General features: G+C 45.5%; 1 protein-coding gene across 2 annotated transcripts in view; it reads left to right on the top strand.

The window, feature by feature from the left end:
- The window catches only part of LOC141162490 (uncharacterized), a 142587-nt gene that overhangs the window by 27919 nt on the left and 97053 nt on the right, over positions 1-17615 (top strand). The window contains exon 1 of one of the 2 annotated variants that reach the window (XM_073648658.1): positions 10813-11102. The exons of the other annotated variant lie outside the window; for it this stretch is intronic. Within the exon in view, the coding sequence (XP_073504759.1) occupies positions 11048-11102 (55 nt within the window). The 5' untranslated portion in view covers positions 10813-11047. Of the gene's footprint in view, positions 1-10812; positions 11103-17615 lie in introns of those variants that run through there. 2 annotated transcript variants of the gene reach the window in all.

The raw sequence follows: 17615 nt of genomic DNA, 5'->3' as shown, positions 1-17615 counted from the left end.
CCAATGGCAGGCAAACAAAAACACATAGAAACACATAGAAAACACCTTCAAAGGTGTCCAAAAGCTGACAAACTGCTCTGAAGACACAACTAACACATGGAAAAGTGACAAGTACATATAGTCATGCGAAAAGAAAAGAGGTGGAGGAGTAAAAGGAGGGGGAGACACAGATATAGGCATGTCATGCCCTTCTAAAATCCAAAAAGTGAGAAGCCGACACGTTCAGTCCGCTCCTGCCCGTGCCACCTCCGTGTCGCCGGGTTTGTGCCAGAGCCGCGGTGAACCCTGACGGCCAGCCCCCCTCTCCCAATACTGGTGCCTGTCCGCTGGTGGGTCGAGCGAGCCCCCCTGTGGTGGAGGCAGCTCTAAGCTTTTTAATTTAAATTGTCTCTCTAATTTGAATGAATACACTTTAAATCCATTTACAAGGATCTATTGGAGGGCAAGTCTCATGCCAGCAGCCGCGTAATTCCAGCTCCAGTAGCGTCCACTAAAGCTGCTGCAGTTAAAAAGCTTTTATAAGGATCGAGCTCAGCTGTCCACCACAAGGCATCCTAGTGCCAGTCCCAGCCCCTATGCCTTGGGGTGCCTCCTGATGCTCTTCAATGAGTATCCCGTGGTCCCGAAGCATTTCCTTTGAAAAAATTAAGTGTCAAAACTACAGGTGGTGTAGCTTGCTTAACAGCCGGGATAATCCGCTGACTAGCAGACACTGCTACTAGGCACAAAGTATTTCCTGGGCTAGATGCAGTTAAAAATTTGTAATTAGATACTCTCGTTGGATGCTGAGAAAGCATTCCATAGAGTCTCCTGGCACGCCATATATGATTCTCTTAAAAAGCTTGGGGTAGGGGTCTAGGGGACCCTTTTATAGCCAAAATCACGGCCCTGTATCGCAATACGTCACCTAGGCTGAAGATAAATGGAACTGTATTACCCTGAGGGCTCGGTTGCTACAGAGGTATTGCACCTCACCCAGAGGTGTGATATCTCACTCTCAGGTAAGGATGGAGTGTGGATCAGGACCCGACACCTGCATGCATTACACCACATTGCTGTGGGGCAGGGCGACCAATATGCCCCTGAGATGGGCACGACAGTCCCTGTCCCTGGCTGGAGTGGGGGGAGGGAACACTGAGGAAGGGGAACCCTGTAGTGCAGGAGCAGGGAGGAAGCAGTTCCTGGGTGCATTGAGAAGGGAGTATAAAAGGTGGGCACCATCTTAGTTCAGTGCAGAGAAGTCTGAGCAGAAGTGGCAGGGAGCAGGGGCTCTGCATGAGCTCTGCTCCGGAGGCAGGCCTAGTAACAGAGGCCCAGGCCTGGAAGAGGGAGAAGGAAGGAAGAGGAGTGGAGAAGGCTCCAGGAACGAGGAATGAAGTGATCCCAGGGGTGCGGACGGGCGAGTCGCCACCGCACGCCCGAATCCACCTGCGTGGAGGGGTCAGGCCAAAGGGGGAGACCGGTCCCCGAAACTAGTGGAGGCAGGAAACGACCCTCAGCTAGAAACCGGAGGCTGTGACATTTTATGTGGCGCAGCCCCTCGCTACACCCGCTAGGAAGGCACCACATAGGGTCAGGGAAACTGGCGCCAAGTTTACCAAGAGGAGGCCCGAGGCAGCCGGACAGAAGGGTTGGTAAGAAAGGCCAGACAAAGGACACACAAAGGGGGTCCTGTGAAGCGCTCCAAAGTTATCTGGGAGTTGTCTGAGCCCCTCACCTGGTGAGCACAGTACGATGTGGGCAGCCGTTACCTGCAGACGTGGTCTGGATAATAAGAACTGTGAGTAAAGGCCCTGGACTGCATCACTGACTCCGTGTCGTTACTGCTGCTGCCCTGCACCATCACCCCCATCCTCCGCATACACTGCCCTGAGGCTATACTCCTCCCGTGGGGAGTTATGCTACGCTCTGCTGCACCCACAACACCAGCCTCAGCGGTCTGCCCTGGAGCGGCGGTTCACTCTGACCGCAATCCACAGGTGGCGTAGTCGGACATTTAAACATCAAAACCACATAAATAGTTCCGCCACTGGTTTGACCGCCCTGAGCCACGGAACCGGGTCGCCGCCACGGAGACTACAACCACCAGCATCCACCAAAAAGGGTCCGGCTCCGGGTGTCCCAAGGCCCAGGGGGCGCGTCAGAACATTTTCATCACCTTTCACAATCACCAATGGGACAAGGCAGGGATGTTCTCTGTCCCCTCTCTTATACATCCTAGTGACGGAGCACCTGCTCTCATCAATTCGCCATAACCCCAATATTAGGTGGATTGAGGTGGGAGGCACCGAGTACAAGTGCTCTCTATTTGCTGATGATGTCCTAGTATATATCACTCAATCACATATATCCATCCATGCTGTTATGGCTGAAATAGATCACTTTGTTACATGGTCAAATTTTAAAATCAATGCAGCGAAGTCTGAGGCCCTCGATGTCTCCATCCCCAAATCCATATAGGATTCCATCCAGTCCAACTTTCCCTTTGCCTGGCCCTCACAGGGTATCAAATACTTAGGAATTCCTATTCATAGAGACCTCTCCCATCTATGTTATCTTAATTTTGGGCCCTTTATTGAACAACTCCATACAGACCACGGTTGGCAAGTTAGAACTGTAAGATTCACTACGTGAACCACTGGTGTTTTGTGGAAAAGCACATGTACACTGTGTTCCAAATTATTATGCAAAAAGTGTTTAGGAGTGATAAGGGAAGAATTTGTTTGTTTGTCAGTTAAACTCATTGATGGTGATGTGTGTCAGGGCTCTTTATATCACTGTAAGCAATTGCAGACACCTGTGCTAATTAGTTTGGCAGGTGTGTCCAATGAAAGGCAAGACTACTTAAGAAGGCTGTCTCACATTATTAAGCAGCCTACATTTTCTGCCAAAATGGGAAAGAAAAAGGATGTGTCGGCTGCTGAGAAGCAACAAATTGTGGAGTGTTTAGGTCAAGGCATGACTACAATCAACATTGTGCGATGATCAGGATGAAGTGTCTTGGCAATCAAGAAGTATGTAGCTGATTCACAGTACACATGTGTGCGTGCTGATAAGGGCAAATTGAGGACTCTTTCCTACAAGCAATTACGTCAGGTTAAAAGAGCAGGAGCAAAAAAGCCTTGTCATAGCAGCAGACAAGTTTTTGAAGCTGCTGGTGCCTCCAACGTCCCCCGAACAACAAGATGCAGGGTCCTTCAGAGGTTTGCAGCTGTGCATACGCCATTCTGTCGACCTCCTCTATCCACTTCACAAAAGCAGAAACGGCTCCAGTGGGCCAAACATTACATGAAGACTGATTTCAAAACTGTTTTGTTCACGGATGAGTGCCGTGCAGCGCTCGATGGTCCAGATGGATGGAGTGGAGGATGGCTGGTTGATGGACACCCCACGCAAACACGGCTACAGCGCCAACAAGGAGGAGGTGGAGTAATGTTTTGGGCTGGAATCATGGGGAGAGAGATTGTCGGCCCCTTTAGGATCCCTGAAGGCGCTAAAGATGAACTCCATAATGTATGTGGATTTTCTCAAACAGCACTTCCTGCCATGGTTCAAGAAGAAGAACCGTGTATTTCACAGCAAGATCATTTTTTTGCATGATAATGCACCATCTCATGCTGCACATAAAACATCTGCATCTCTGGCTGATATGGGCATAAAAGGGGACAAACTTATGGTGTGACCCCCATGCTCCCCTGACCTCTACCCCATTCAGAACCTCTGGAGCATCATCAAAAGGAGTGTCTATGATGGCGGGAGGCAGTTCACATCTAAGCAACAGCTCTGGGAACGTATTCTGTCCTCATGCAAAACAATTGAAGCAGAAACCATCCAAAACCTGACAAATTCAATGGACGAGAGAGTTCAGAAGCTCCTTTCGGACAAGGGGTCCTATGTGAAAATGTAACATCACCTAGAATAAAGTTTTGAGTTGAAAACTGTTTGATTTCAATTTCTAATAACCTGCTAATGCTTATAATTTCAAAAATGACCATTTTTTTGGTCTTTATTAAAATGAAAAGGTTGATCGAAAAGTTTGGGGGATCTAAGAGTGTGGCAACCCAGTAGTCATGATTACTTCGAATTCTGACAATATGAGGGTCATGTTGCAGGTAGTGCAGCAAGAAGGCACTTATGTGTCTTGCGCATCTCGGAGCCCCAAAATTATTTTCTGGGCTAGATGCAGCTAAAAATTATTATTAATTTTAAATCTGGTGGAGCTTAGTATAGATGGCCTAATAGGATCAGTGCTGCACACTGCTACAAAGCCCAAATTATTTTCCAGCCAAGATACAGATAAACATGATTAGTAATTTTAAATCTGGTGGAGCTTATTATAGATGGCCTAATAGAATCAGTGCTGCACACTGCTACAAAGCCCAAATTATTTTCCAGCCAAGATACAGATAAACATGATTAGTAATTTGAAAGCTTAAAACGGTTGGTAGGGTGATTTTAACCAATCATCCATCTTTTACTCTCCCCAGGATGACACAGGGGTAGAAAAGTCATTTCGGATCCATGATTTGTTCATCTTTATGAACGTGAGTCTGTCTACATTATCAGTGGAGAGCCGCGTGCGCTTATCTGTCAGCACACCACCTGCAGCGCTGAACACACGTTCAGACAGAACGCTGGCTGCGGGGCATGACAAGATCTCCAAGGCGTAAGTGGCTAGCTCCGGCCATTTATCCAGATTGGAAGCCCAAAAAGAGCAAGGGTCCAGTGACACAGTCATGGCTTCAATGTTTACTTGGAGATACTCCTGTACCATCGTCTCTAGGCGTTGACTATGTGTCAGACTTCTTGTCTCCTGTGGCCTTGCAAAGGATGGGCTAAAAAAGTGGTGAAATGATTGCGCAAAATTGATGTTACCAGCAGATACTGTGGTTCTGTTATGGTTTGAGTGCTGAACACTTGACGGTCCCACGGTTGGCAAGTTGGAACTGTGAGATTCACTACGTGCACCACTGGTGTTTTGTGGAAAAGCACATGTAAGATTCTGCAACAGTCTCTGCTGATACTCCTGCATGCGTGCATCCCTTTCTATGGCAGGAATAATTTCTGCAAATTTACTTTTGTACCGGGGATCTAACAGTGTGGCAACCCAGTAGTCAGGATTATTTCTAATTCTCCCAATTCGAGGGTCATGTTGCAGGTAGTGCAGCAAGAAGGCACTCATGTGTGTTGCGCATCCAGGAGCACCAAGTCCCTGTTGTGTTGGTGGCGAGGTAACAATCATGCTTCCTTCCTCTGTCCTCTCCCCCAACCTCGCACAACAGAAATGTGATCAAGGTCTCCCTCATCTGATGAGTCTTCCATCAGTTCGTCCTCCACTTCTTCCTGGGCTCCTGCACCTTCCTCACTAGTTTGGCTGCTACCATGCGCCCTGGTAAAACCATCTCCCCCACCCTCACATGCCTGCCGCCTTGGTGCTGCCGACCGTCTGGACCTTGCAGATGTTAGCCCTTCCGCATACAACTCCTCCTCCTCTACTTCCTCCACCTCCTCTTGTGCCACCACCTGACTCCGAATTCTGTTTAACGTGTGCTCCAGCATGTAAATCACCGGAATAGTCATGCTGATAATGGCATCGTCAGCACTAAACATCTTCGTCGCCATTTCAAAACTGTGCAGAAGGGTGCATAGGTCCCTGATCTGAGACCACTCCTCCAGCGTGATTTGCCCCACCTCTGGATCTCGTTGGCCCAGGCTATACGTCAGAACGTATTGCACCAGGGCTTGTCGGTGCTGCCACAGTCGCTGCAACCACCGGGTAGGCACATCGCATTTTAGCCGGTGAAGTGGCAGGCCCAACGACTTCTGTAGAGATGTAAGTCGCTGAGCTGCGGGATGCGAACGGCGGAAGTGAGCACACAGCGACCGTGCCCTCTGCAGAAGGCCATCTAGTCTGGGATAGTGGGCTAAAAATTGCTGGACAACCAGGTTCAACACGTGAGCCATACAAGGCACGTGTGTGACATTGCCCCGGCGAAGGGCCGCACCCAGGTTTGCAGTATTGTCGCACACGGCCTTCCCTGGTTTCAGGTCCAGTGGAGACAACCATTCATGAAATTGGTTCTCCAGAGCTGACCACAACTCCTCAGCTGTGTGACTCACATTTCCCAGACATTTCAAAGTAAAAACCGCCTGATGACGTTGAGCCCTACTGCCAGCATAGTAAGGAGGTGTGCAGGATCCCTTCTGCGCAGTTAGAAAGCTTGTGGCATGACCAGACAGGCTTTGGGTGCAGGTGGAAGACCGAGAGGAGGTTGAGGAGGCAGAAGCAGTGGAGGAACTTTGACATAAAGAGGATTGACGCACAACTCGTGGGGACGGCAAGACTTGGACAGCAGGCCCTTGTCCTGCTGTCACCATAGTTACCCAGTGCCCAGTCAGCGACATGTAACGCCCCTGTCCATGCCTACTCGTCCAAGTGTCTGTGGTGAAATGCACCCTGTCACACACAGAGTTTCTCAAAGAAGCGGTGATGTTGTGTGCGACATGCTGGTGGAGCGCAGGCACACCTTTCTTTGAGAAGTAGTGCCGACTGGGCATCTGGTACTGGGGCACTGCGACGGACATAAGGTCTCGAAAATCCTCTGTGTCCACCAGGCGGAAAGGCAGCATTTCTGTAGCCAAGAGCTTGCAGATGGTGAAATTCAACCTCTTAGCTTTCTCATGGCTAGGAGGAAATGGTCTTTTACTTGTCCACATCTGAGGGACCGAGGGCTGGCTATTGTGCTTAGACAGGGTTGATAAGGGTGTCCCCGGCAAACTGCCGGTCTGTGAGGAAGATGCAGGTGGACATGTTAGGTTGCCTTGATCCAAAGGTGGTGCTATCGATGTCGGACAGCGCTCAACACCAGCTGGTGTTACCACCTCCAAAGAAAATGATGACCTGCCAATCACGCTGGCTGTTGCGGGTAAAGAGGTGGCAGGTCTGCGCCCCAAAACAGGTGTGACTTCTGTCCCCCCAGTCACAGAGGATGAAGAGGCCGCGGATGCACAAGATATGGCAGACGGTGGTTGGCCCGGCCGGCTAGGCCGCATTGTAGCACACTGAGCTTCCCACTGCAACTTATGCTTCATGTCCATGTGCCGGTTCATGCATGAAGTACACAAACTATGTATTTTTTGGCCTCTACTTAGCTTTTGTTGACAAATGTTACAGATAACACGAGTTGGGTCATCTTTATCGATCTGAAAAAATGCCCAGGCTATGCAAGGCTTAGCACCCATGCGACCTGAAGAGCCACCACGACTTGTGGTGAGAGGCAGAGTTGTGTTTGAGGATGCAGTTGTTGACGTGCTTCCAGTACTACGTCCCAGGCTATAGTATGAGTAAACAGCTCTGCAGACTCAACCATCTGTTCTACCCCATACTCAGACGGGCAGCTGGAGATTTGGGAGCTGTGAGGAAGCAAGTGCGATTGGGGTGACACCTCTGAGGACTGGAGTATTTGTGATGTTGAAGTTGATGTGGAGGAGAGCCCACTTAAAGGAGCACTTGATATCCGTTGAAGCACCTGCTGTTTTTGTGCCTCATCTGGAATTTGTAGCGATTGGCGTGGCCGTAAGAAAGGGATCTTATCACATTGTCCGCTAAAAGAAGTAGACATTTTAGTTTGGCTGGAAGATGGTCTTTCTTCTGCAGATGTTACTGTTGCTTTAACACCTACCCCACGGACACAACCTTTTTTCCCCTTCCCAACACGCCTATTCCCCTTTCCACCAGCAGCAGGCCCTTTTCCACTCATTTTGGTGGTTAACTAATTCACAACTCTGGAGTTGTTTGCACAAAAAAACAATGGATGGGAACCGAGCAGAGCTGAGTGGCCAAACTGTGGTATTAGGCCAAAACTATTGGCTGGGTTAGATGCAGAAAAAAATTATATTCAATTTGCAACCTGATGGAGGTCAGTATAGGTGGACTAATAGAACAAGTCCCACACACTGCTAGAAGGCCAAATATTTTTTCAGAGCTAGATGCAGAAAAAAATTATATTCAGTTTGCAACCTGATGGAGGTCAGTATAGATGGACTAATAGAGAAAGTCCCACACACTGCTAGAAGGCCAAATATTTTTTCAGAGCTAGATGCAGAAAAAAATTATATTCAGTTTGCAACCTGATGGAGGTCTGTATAGATGGATTAATAGAACAAGTCCCACACACAGCTAGAAGCCCAATATTTTTTCAGAGGTAGATGCAGAAAAAATTATATTCAATTTGCAACCTGATGGAGGTCAGTATAGATGGAGTAATAGAACAAGTCCCACACACAGCTAGAAGCCGAAATATTTTTTCAGAGCTAGATGCAGATAAAAATTATTTTTAATTTGCAACCTGATGGAGGTCAGTATAGATGGACAAATAGAGAAAGTCCCACACACAGCTAGAAGCCCAATATTTTTTCAGAGGTAGATGCAGAAAAAAATATATTCAATTTGCAACCTGATGGAGGTCTGTATAGATGGATTAATAGAACAAGTCCCACACACAGCTAGAAGCCCAATATTTTTTCAGAGCTAGATGCAGAAAAAAATTATATTCAATTTGCAACCTGATGGAGGTCTGTATAGATGGAGTAATAGAACAAGTCCCACACACAGCTAGAAGCCCAAATATTTTTTCAGAGGTAGATGCAGAAAAAAATTATATTCAGTTTGCAACCTGATGGAGGTCAGTATAGATGGATTAATAGAACAAGTCCCACACACAGCTACAAGCCCAATATTTTTTCAGAGGTAGATGCAGAAAAAAATATATTCAGTTTGCAACCTGATGGAGGTCAGTATAGATGGACTAATAGAGAAAGTCCCACACACTGCTAGAAGGCCAAATATTTTTTCAGAGCTAGATGCAGAAAAAAATTATATTCAATTTGCAACCTGATGGAGGTCAGTATAGATGGACTAATAGAATGATGCTATGCCCAAAAGATTTTACTTCACTAGGTGCAGTAAAAAAATTGGTATTCTATACACAGGTGGTATATCTTGCAACACAGATAGGCTACTCAACTGACTAACACACTCTGCAATAGGCCAAAAAGGATTAGCTTTGCTAGATTCAGCCAAATGCTGTGAAAAAAACTTGCACAGCACTGGCACAGACCTGCCTGGCAAAAACTGATAGGAACTGATGTAACCTAGTCCTGAAAAAGACTGCAATTACAATTAGTCTTTACTCCCACAACCTATCTATTTAAGAGCACAGACCTGCCTGATAAAAGTCGTAGGAAATGCTGTAACCTAGTCCTTAAAAGGACTGCAATCACAACTATTCCCTACTCCCAAGCTATCTGTAGATTTGTGCGAAAATTGGCTTGAAATTAACAAGGTATAGCGCACACAGCAACAGCGGTGCCGTCTAACACGCAGCTGCAGCAGTGAGAAAATGGTGGCGACGGGGAAAATGGCTTGGTCTTATAGGGCAAGGACATGTGACATACACTGCCAATGACACATGCCCTTGCTTGTGTGAAAAAAAGCACTTCGCTCCGTGTGTGCGCTGCTGATAGGCTGACAGATTGCACCTCCCCACTGCAAATGCGGGAAAGACAAAAAAAAAAATGAAGATCTTCATTATTCCTGCAGAGATCCATCCCCTGCCCCTCCCCCCACCCCGCTGTACACTCAAACTGCGTATTAACATTAATTTTCATCATTACTGAGAAAAAATCAAGTTATGATTTTGGTGCACGAACAGTTATCGAACATAACCTCGAACAGCCGAATTTTTCTCAAATCGTTCGTGTTCGCCGAACGGCTCGAACACCGCCCAAAACAGCTCGAATTTGAGATTGGCGAACAGTTCGAGTAAAACAACGCTCATCTCTAGTCACTAGTGCAGGGTATTAATATCAGAGGCTCCTCCGGAACATCCAGGCTCCATGGTACAGATGTCACAGCCGCCATGTAGAACCTTCTCTGTTTTCTCTCTATTGTCAGATCTGCTTTCGGTGACGGGAAGTCGGATTGTTCTCGTCTCGCAGGCGGCGTCTACATTCAGCTTCACTCCTAAAGTCAATATTCAGCTAGGGAAAAATGTTATAATCCTTGGGTCAACATCCTCGGTCTGAGTGAACACAATAGCTGATGGTTAACGATGGCTAATTCGATTGGTAGGTCCCCGTACATCGCACATGTTCTCCTGTTTATACGAGGAGATGTGCTGATTTTTGGATCTGCATAAATGAGACAATCAGCCTAAAAATGCTGCCGTATTTTCAACGGACAATAATTGGGAAGGAGCATTCTTACAAGAGTTTGTTTGGCTGCTTGTTGACCGATGTAAAGAGACCACAAAGTCCTATTTCAGTGTACAGTCGAGGAAAATTTCGAATTGCTTCATATTAACCCCATACTCCCAGTTCTGCTCTGGACCAGGAGGTTATGTGACGGCCAGGGGTTGGATGTGGAAGTTTTTTCCAGACCTGCCTAAAAGTTTTGCACAGTAATGTACATAACTAAACATTATTTACATAAGAGTAGGAAAAGCTTAAAAAATTGAAAATCAAATCTTATGCGTTGGTCGCGCTCTGATGATACAATTAGTTATAATATATTGGTAGAATCCTACATGAATTTCCGCTCTCGAGCACTCGGTGTCCTTGGCAGTCATGGGCTCTCTGCAACTAAGGCCACGGCTCCACTATCAGTATTCGGTCAGTATATTTTCTCAGGAGTGGGAGCCAAAACCAGGTGAGGAACAATCAGAGAAAAGGTATAATAGAAACAAGTCACCAATTCTGCATTTATCACCCACTCCTGGCTTTGGCTCCCACTCCTGAGAAAAAATACTGACCGAATACTGATAGTGGGGCCGTGGCCTAATGCTGATTTCCCAGAAAAGGCTGGAATGAAAAGAAATAGAAAGCGAAAGCTTTTTTGGTATTGTAGACCCCCCTGTGTGCAGGATATGAAGCAGGAACATATATGCTTTGTGAAGTCAGATCATTTCAGGGATCACAAAATCACATTCCAAGGACAGCGAGAAATTACAGGAGTGATCTGTGAATTAGAAGAGGAACTGCGAGTGCCATGAAGGGATTCCTCGGCCTCCTGCTCCTCAGCCTCTTGCTCCTCGGCCTCTCAGGTCAGTGCTTCCCCTTCCCTTTATTCACATGAAGGTTTACCAGAACAAACCCCAATAATTGATCTCTGGAGAGATGCGGTCGGATCACCTTTCCTTTCTGAGGCCGGTGCACTGAGCTCCGATTCTCTGATGTCAAATGTACAGGTTTCCCATGAAGCACAAATAAGAGTCTAAAGAGTTAACAGTAAAAAAACAAAAAACAAATAGGAAATATTTCAGATTGGTCATATCCGGACCCAGGAGCGTTCCTTCCTGGCATTACATGACTGCTTAGACTTGTTTTGATCGCTTTGTGCTGCAATTTTTTTGAGGCAATATCAATTAGAAGAAATTCGAGAATCGTTTCTTTCTTTTACACCATCCAGTGTGCAGTATAAATTATTAGACAGGTTTATTCTTTGGGTCAGTAGGATCACAGATTTATATAGGTTTTATGTTTTGCAACTTTTGCACACTAAAAACACTTTTTTGCAAAAAATATATTTGTTTTTACGTAGCTGTATTTTGACAGCTATAAACGTTTTCATTTTTTCACTGACAAATACGTGCAATAGATTGGTTTTTTTTTTTGCAACGTGAGTTAACATTCTTAGTGATATCATTTATTTTTACAGACGACCAGGGACGATTTTAGATAAAGTGGGGCCCTGGGCAAAAATTTAAAGTGGGGCCCTAAATGCTTACATATTGCTCCATCACACACATACATTTAGGTTGCATTTAAATGAAATTCAGTTGGATTCCGGCAATTAAAAGAGCGCAATCAACAATATTTAAAGTACTAAACCTGTGATACGAATATGGCGCAGATCATAGCGTAGGGAAGCACTCTTTTTAGGGAAACGGTGCAAAACCACAGCAAATTGTGTCTTCCTGGACTGACAAAGACAATAATTCAAAATCTGCTTTTATTAGATAAAAAAACATGCCCACATACCTCTTCTTGGGGTGAGCTTATGGTGGCTGGTCATGGGATGTGGCTAGGGACCCAAAAATTAAGAGAAGCCCAACTTTTAGGACATCTACTCACCTGGAGATATTAATGTCATATTTCCCATCCTGATTTTAGCTCTCCAAGACACATATAATGTTAATCCTCTAGCCAATATTAATATAGGGCTAAAGCACAGGCTGCATGGTGATATAAATAAATGTGTTACGTTCATGAATTCAGTCTCCCAATACTGTAGGATCTATGCTGTTCCCAAAACCCCCAATATTGATAACTGGATTCCGGGCTCAAAGAATTCTGCTTGAAGTTTTCTGAACATAGGGAGGCAAGGTTGATTAGGTATCTCCACAGGCCATAAATCTGTTGCCTCCTAAATTCTTGTGCTAGTTATGCCAGGACTTCGTGTCTGCGATCCATCAGATAACCCACTTTAATTACCTGTTCACAGCAGGGGGTCCCAGCTGCACCTGAGTCATGTGGATTGTCTTAGAGTGCTAGCTTTTGTTCCCTTCAATTTAGGATGAAGCTATGCTTCGATCCTCAATGTGGGAAATGTGAGATGACTTTGTAGATTTTACAATTACATCTTTGACACCTCCCCCTTTTAGAGATGTCATGGGAGACCAATTTACAGATTGTCTCTGTGAAGACCCAGGATCTTCCATGGGTGTAACAGTACTCAGACAACATAGGGTGAGGGTAAAACAGTGTGGCAATACTTTATTGAACCACTGAACGGACAATAAAATAGAACAGTCCAAGCAAATACCCAATTTGGTGAAAAATTACACAGCCTCACCCTTCCCCTGGCCTGCCAGGGATAGAACAACTGCGACTTTTTAGACTTCCAGGGCCAACTACCTCAACCAGTGGCCTCCCACTTTTAGTGGGTCCCCACAGAGAGGAGGTAGCGGCAAGCTTAGGAAGCTGACAGTCCATTGAGGTACAAGGCTAAGAGACCTGAGGGTCCCACCCTGGCCTCTCAGAGTTTCCATGAGTTCCAGGCGACTGGAGGGTCCCTCTTAGCATCCCCAAACAACATATCCATGGGGCCAGGTGACCTCACTGTTCCAACTTGGCTTCTCCAAATGTATCCAGGAGTTTTCTGATGGTCAATGGAGCAGATCTGTATCCTTCCAGTCAAGGCCATGTACCCTTAGGCTGGAATCCTGTAGAATTCAAATCTGTGTCTCTCTGGATGGAGTCATGCGACCAATCTGCTGTCCTGAAGAGTCTGTCTGATCTTTGATTCTCTTTGCAGCAGGATAGAAAAACCCTTATTATATTTACATATGTAGCTAAGGTCATCAGTAGAGATGAGCGTTGTTCTACTCGAACTGTTCGCCAATCTCAAATTCGAGCTGTTTTGGGCGGTGTTCGAGCCGTTCGGCGAACACGAACAATTTGAGAAAAATTCGGCTGTTCGAGGTTATGTTCGATAACTGTTCGTGCACCAAAATCATAACTGGATTTTTTCTCAGTAATGATGAAAATTAATGTTAATACGCAGTTTGAGTGTACAGCGGGGTGGGGGGAGGGGCAGGGGATGGATCTCTGCAGGAACAATGAAGATCTCCATTTTTTTTTCTCTTTCCCGCATTTGCAGTGGGGAGGTGCAATCTGTCAGCCTATCAGCAGCGCACACACGGAGCGAACTGCTGTTTTTCACACAAGCAAGGGCATGTGTCATTGGCAGTGTATGTCACATGTCCTTGCCCTATAAGACCAAGCCATTTTCCCCGTCGCCACCATTTTCTCACTGCTGCAGCTGCGTGTTAGACGGCACCGCTGTTGCTGTGTGCGCTATACCTTGTTAATTTCAAGCCAATTTTCGCACAAATCTACAGATAGCTTGGGAGTAGGGAATAGCTGTGATTGCAGTCCTTTTAAGGACTAGGTTACAGCATTTCCTACGACTTTTATCAGGCAGGTCTGTGCTCTTAAATAGATAGATTGTGGGAGTAAAGACTAATTGTAATTGGAGTCCTTTTCAGGACTAGGTTACATCAGTTCCTATCAGTTTTTGCCAGGCAGGTCTGTGCCAGTGCTGTGCAAGTTTTTTTCACAGCATTTGGCTGAATCTAGCAAAGCTAATCCTTTTTGGCCTATTGCAGAGTGTGTTAGTCAGTGGAGTAGCCTATCTGTGTTGCAAGATATACCACCTGTGTATAGAATACCAATTTTTTTACTGCACCTAGTGAAGTAAAATCTTTTGGGCATAGCATCATTCTATTAGTCCATCTATACTGACCTCCATCAGGTTGCAAATTGAATATAATTTTTTTCTGCATCTAGCTCTGAAAAAATATTGGGCTTCTAGCTGTGTGTGGGACTTGTTGTACTAGTCCATCTATACTGACCTCCATCAGGTTGCAAACTGCATATATTTTTTTCTTCATCTACCTCTGAAAAAATATTGGGCTTCTAGCTGTGTGTGGGACTTGTTCTATTAATCCATCTATACAGACCTCCATCAGGTTGCAAACTGAATATATTTTTTTCTGCATCTACCTCTGAAAAAATATTTGGCCTTCTAGCTGTGTGTGGGACTTGTTCTATTAGTCCATCTATACTGACCTCCATAAGGTTGCAAACTGAATATAATTTTTTTCTGCATCTACCTCTGACAAAATATTTGGCCTTCTAGCTGTGTGTGGGACTTGTTCTATTAGTCCATCTATACTGACCTCCATAAGGTTGCAAACTGAATATAATTTTTTTCTGCATCTACCTCTGAAAAAATATTTGGCCTTCTAGCTGTGTGTGGGACTTGTTCTATTTGTCCATCTATACTGACCTCCATAAGGTTGCAAACTGAATATAATTTTTTTCTGCATCTACCTCTGAAAAAATATTTGGACTTCTAGCTGTGTGTGGGACTTGTTCTATTAGTCCATCTATACTGACCTCCATCAGGTTGCAAATTGAATATAATTTTTTTCTGCATCTAGCTCTGAAAAAATATTGGGCTTCTAGCTGTGTGTGGGACTTGTTGTACTAGTCCATCTATACTGACCTCCATCAGGTTGCAAACTGCATATATTTTTTTCTTCATCTACCTCTGAAAAAATATTGGGCTTCTAGCTGTGTGTGGGACTTGTTCTATTAATCCATCTATACAGACCTCCATCAGGTTGCAAACTGAATATATTTTTTTCTGCATCTACCTCTGAAAAAATATTGGGCTTCTAGCTGTGTGTGGGACTTGTTCTATTAATCCATCTATACAGACCTCCATCAGGTTGCAAACTGAATATATTTTTTTCTGCATCTACCTCTGAAAAAATATTGGGCTTCTAGCTGTGTGTGGGACTTGTTGTATTAGTCCATCTATACTGACCTCCATAAGGTTGCAAACTGAATATAATTTTTTTCTGCATCGACCTCTGAAAAAATATTTGGCCTTCTAGCTGTGTGTGGGACTTGTTCTATTAGTCCATCTATACTGACCTCCATAAGGTTGCAAACTGAATATAATTTTTTTCTGCATCTACCTCTGAAAAAATATTTGGCCTTCTAGCTGTGTGTGGGACTTGTTCTATTAGTCCATCTATACTGACCTCCATAAGGTTGCAAACTGAATATAATTTTTTTCTGCATCTACCTCTGAAAAAATATTTGGCCTTCTAGCTGTGTGTGGGACTTGTTCTATTAGTCCATCTATACTGACCTCCATAAGGTTGCAAACTGAATATAATTTTTTTCTGCATCTACCTCTGAAAAAATATTTGGCCTTCTAGCTGTGTGTGGGACTTGTTCTATTAGTCCATCTATACTGACCTCCATAAGGTTGCAAACTGAATATAATTTTTTTCTGCGTCTACCTCTGAAAAAATATTTGACCTTCTAGCTGTGTGTGGGACTTGTTCTATTAGTCCATCTATACAGACCTCCATCAGGTTGCAAATTGAATATAATTTTTTTCTGCATCTAACCCAGCCAATAGTTTTGGCCTAATACCACAGTTTGGCCACTCAGCTCTGCTCGGTTCCCATCCATTGTTTTTTTGTGCAAACAACTCCAGAGTTGTGAATTAGTTAACCACCAAAATGAGTGGAAAAAGGCCTGCTGCTGGTGGAAAGGGGAATAGGCGTGTTGGGAAGGGGAAAAAAGGTTGTGTCCGTGGGGTAGGTGTTAAAGCAACAGTAACATCTGCAGAAGAAAGACCATCTTCCAGCCAAACTAAAATGTCTACTTCTTTTAGCGGACAATGTGATAAGATCCCTTTCTTACGGCCACGCCAATCGCTACAAATTCCAGATGAGGCACAAAAACAGCAGGTGCTTCAACGGATATCAAGTGCTCCTTTAAGTGGGCTCTCCTCCACATCAACTTCAACATCACAAATACTCCAGTCCTCAAAGGTGTCACCCCAATCGCACTTGCTTCCTCACAGCTCCCAAATCTCCAGCTGCCCGTCTGAGTATGAGGTAGAACAGATGGTTGAGTCTGCAGAGCTGTTTACTCATACTATAGCCTGGGAATCAGAGGTCGACTCCAGCGCTTCTGTGAATCCAGACGAGGAAATGATCTGCACTGATGCCCAGAATCTTTATGAGTCGGATCCAGGACCAGACGCAGAAGGTTCTGACCATAATGTAGACCCTCATTCCCAAACTGTAACTCCTGTTGGTGGAGACAATGAGGAAGACGATGATAAGACTCAAATACCTGATTGGAGCGACAACTTTAGTTTTTTGTCAGGGCAGGAACAGGTTGGCTCTGAGGACGACGGGTGTGATAACGCACAGGGTGATGATGATGAGGTTGGAGATCCCACTTACTGTCAACCCACAGTCAGCCAAGAGATGAGGTCAGCAGAGGAGGTGGAGGAAGATGCTAGTGACGACGAGGTCAGGTTGCGCCTTCCTGGACAGAGACGTAGTACTGGAAGCACGTCAACAACTGCATCCTCAAACACAACTCTGCCTCTCACCACAAGTCGTGGTGGCTCTTCAGGTCGCATGGGTGCTAAGCCTTGCATAGCCTGGGCATTTTTTCAGATCGATAAAGATGACCCAACTCGTGTTATCTGTAACATTTGTCAGCAAAAGCTAAGTAGAGGCCAAAAAATACATAGTTTGAGTACTTCATGCATGAACCGGCACATGGACATGAAGCATAAGTTGCAGTGGGAAGCTCAGTGTGCTACAATGCGGCCTAGCCGGCCGGGCCAACCACCGTCTGCCATATCTTGTGCATCCGCGGCCTCTTCATCCTCTGTGACTGGGGGGACAGCAGTCACACCTGTTTTGGGGCGCAGACCTGCCACCTCTTTACCCGCAACAGCCAGCGTGATTGGCAGGTCATCATTTTCTTTGGAGGTGGTAACACCAGCTGGTGTTGAGCGCTGTCCGACATCGATAGCACCACCTTTGGATCAAGGCAACCTAACATGTCCGCCTGCATCTTCCTCACAGACCGGCAGTTTGCCGGGGACACCCTTATCAACCCCGTCTAAGCACAATAGCCAGCCCTCGGTCCCTCAGATGTGGACAAGTAAAAGACCATTTCCTCCTAGCCATGAGAAAGCTAAGAGGTTGAATTTCACCATCTGCAAG

This window comes from Phyllobates terribilis, unplaced genomic scaffold, assembly GCF_046119375.1.
Source record: "Phyllobates terribilis strain yellow unplaced genomic scaffold, ASM4611937v1 Scaffold_9__5_contigs__length_417890890, whole genome shotgun sequence".
NCBI classification, from domain to species: domain Eukaryota; kingdom Metazoa; phylum Chordata; class Amphibia; order Anura; family Dendrobatidae; genus Phyllobates; species Phyllobates terribilis.
This window is presented reverse-complemented; position numbering and strand designations above follow the sequence as displayed.